Raw genomic sequence first — 2,939 nt, forward strand, 5'->3', positions numbered from 1 at the left:
CCCTGCATCGGCAGGCGGACTCTCAACCACTGCGCCACCAGGGAAGCCCAAGAACCCTATTTTTATACACCATCTGTTAACATTTTTCATGACACTAATGTTCTAAGGAAAAGCATCTAGGAAGTGCTTAGGTAGCCCCATCCTACATTTCCAGTCCTATTTCCCATTAATTTCCTTACATCAATTGTCTGCTTGGGCCAAATGACTGTTAGTTCCCCTGAGACGTGCTTAGTCTCAAGCACAGTCTGAGTCTTTATTGATTCTGTTCTGCCCACATGGAATGCCCTTCTCTTTCTCTATATATATTTTTTAAGTTGAGATACAATTTATATATCAATTCATATATAAAATTCACAATTTTAAGGTATACAATTCAGTGGTTTTTAGTATATTCACAAAATTCTGCAACTATCACCAGTATCCAAATCCAGAACATTTTCATCACCCCAAAAAGAAACCCCATAACCATTAGCAGTCACTCCCCATTCCCCTCTCCCCCAACCCCTGGCAACTACCAATCTGCTGTCTCTCTGGAATTGCCTGTTCTGGGCATTTCATATAACCTTTCTATAGCTAGATATCCTGCTCATCTACTCTAAGATCATGTCTATTTGTTCAGTCATTTGTTAAGTCATTCAGTTAAAATCACAACACGGTCATGTGTCAGGCTGTGAATATGCAAAGGTAGATGACATTCTGCCTTTAAGGAACTCCCAGCCTAGTGAAGGAGACAGACAATAGGTGCCGGGAACAAAGTGCCATAAGGAACAAAGTGGTACAGTTAATAAATTGTGGAGAGTCAGGTAAAGCCTGAATGAGGAGGTAGCATTTTAATAACTGGATATTCATTTGTTCATTCATTCATAAATTCATTCATTCAGCAAATATCTATTGGACCCTTATTATGTGTCAGGCACAGTGTTGGACTCTGAGGATACAAAGATGAAGAAGAAAAATTCCCTGTACTCAAGGAGCTCAGCCTGGAGGAGATACATATATACACAGTTTCAAAACAATGTGATATAAGTTGTATTAGAGGAATGTAAAGCTTGCTGTGGCAACAGAGAGAAAGGAATAACTAACTCCGTTTGTTAATTTGAAGAAAAGGTAGAAGCTTACCAAGTGGATAAAGATTGGGTGGGGGGCTGGCATTTCAAGCAGAGAGACTAGACCTCTGACTGTGCCAGCCCAATGCTCATTTTGACTGAGCTGGAGCACCTAATGCCTGTGTCACTCTGACTAGCCCTTAATCACATTCCTGGTGTGGTCCTCTTCATACGTGGATGCCTTGTCTCCCCAGAGGCATTATGTGTCATTTAGGATAAGAGCTTTGTCTTGTCACTCTTAGCACCCTCATTCTCATAGTGTTTTATGCATAGTAATTTTTTATAGATCCACATGGGTGAAAGGACAGCTGAGACAATGTCATTGACACCCTCAAGAACCTGCTGCCCAGGTCTTCTGTCACATATCCCCCTTCAAGGGCCTGAGACCTCTTGTGTAGATGAAGGACTTTAACATGGAATGAGCACACAAGTGCTCCCTCTGTGGTCCATCTCCTATACAAGAACACAAAAGTAGCTCCTTAGACTAATCCTTTTTGCTATTGCAAAATCTTGTGATCAGCCATGTTAAAAGACAAAGGGACCATCTTAGAAATGTGCCCTGTGTTCATAGCTAGGTAGATACTGTCAACACTAAAGATCATTTTTAAATTTTAATCAGTTGACTTGAAGTACAATAAAACAGATTACACTCCATAATCAGTTTTTGCCTTCAAAGTGGAATCTGAGGTTTCCCGGAGAAGGAATTCTGCCTCAAAATTCTAACAGAAATTCTGCCTGAGTTTCCAGCCTGCTGGCCTGCCCTACAAATTTCAGACTCAAGATCACAAGATCAAGTCTTACCTGATTTTACAGCCTGCTGGCCTACCCTACAGATTTCAAACTCGCCAGCCCCTACATTGTGTGAGCCAGTTCCTTAAAATAAATCTCTCTATACATAAGCAAAAAATAAAGATTAATATAATTTCTATTCCAAACACAGACTGATTCAGGTCAAGGAAATTAAGAGATTCAATAAAACTGCTGCTTCACAACCTTCTCTGAAAATTAGAGATAGGTATTGGGGAGATAATTGACTGAGGACAGCAACAAGGGAAGCCCCAAATAGGATACAGGTTTTTCTCCTGCTTCAGAAAGACAGAACTCAGTCCAAGAGGGCTTCATTGCTTTGTTAGTGTATATGTCACTTCATGAGGTCTTGCTATGGAGCATCCTACAGCTCACAGACTTTCAAGGTGGTCTCCTCCTACTCTCCAGGAGCACAGGATTGCTCGTGGGGGCCGCGGGCTCCTTCCTCAGTGTCAGTAGAGCACCCATTGTTTAATAATACTGGGATGCAGCCCTGATAGAGTCAGGGCTACAGTGATTTTGACAGTAATAACTGTAAACCCACTGTTCTTGGATTTCAGGAAGGCTACCCAGAAATGGAGATTCTCTGGCTGATGATCAAGTCCTGGAATATTGGAATATTTATGTACAGCAGCAGCAACTATATGTCTAGTGAAAAGTGGTGTGGCCTGGCACTGCGTTTCCTTGACCACCTTGGCTCCCTTAAGAGAAGCTATGAAACTCAGGTGAGGAGGGAGAGGGCTACGGGTGGATGGCATGACTCAGGGACAGAGAGGTTCTACATAGCTCTCGTTAAGGACACAACCCTACCTTCCTTGGCTAGGAAAGGATCTTGACCATTGTTCCTCTCAGTGGTTCCACAAAAGTGCAAGAGTTATGGGACTATAAACAGTAATTTTTTATAGTGAAAACCAGGAAGAATGGTGAACAAGGCAAACTTAGGAATAGAAAATGGAATCTAATTAAGAAGAATGCCAAGAGTGGGCTCTGGAAAGATGCATCCCTGTCAATGCCAGCGCTCGTAGG

The 2,939-nt window shown here is 42.0% G+C and overlaps 1 protein-coding gene across 1 annotated transcript in view; it reads left to right on the forward strand.

Annotated features, from left to right (window-relative positions):
- Nucleotides 1-2,939, forward strand: part of TEX11 (testis expressed 11) — a 358,382-nt gene that overhangs the window by 354,587 nt on the left and 856 nt on the right. Inside the window, exon 29 of the mRNA XM_007470148.1 lies at nucleotides 2,474-2,638. Coding sequence (XP_007470210.1) covers nucleotides 2,474-2,638 — 165 coding nt within the window. The remainder of the gene's footprint in view (nucleotides 1-2,473; nucleotides 2,639-2,939) is intronic.

Source organism: Lipotes vexillifer, unplaced genomic scaffold (assembly GCF_000442215.2).
Source record: "Lipotes vexillifer unplaced genomic scaffold, Lipotes_vexillifer_v1.1 scaffold926, whole genome shotgun sequence".
Classification (NCBI taxonomy): Eukaryota; Metazoa; Chordata; class Mammalia; order Artiodactyla; family Lipotidae; genus Lipotes; species Lipotes vexillifer.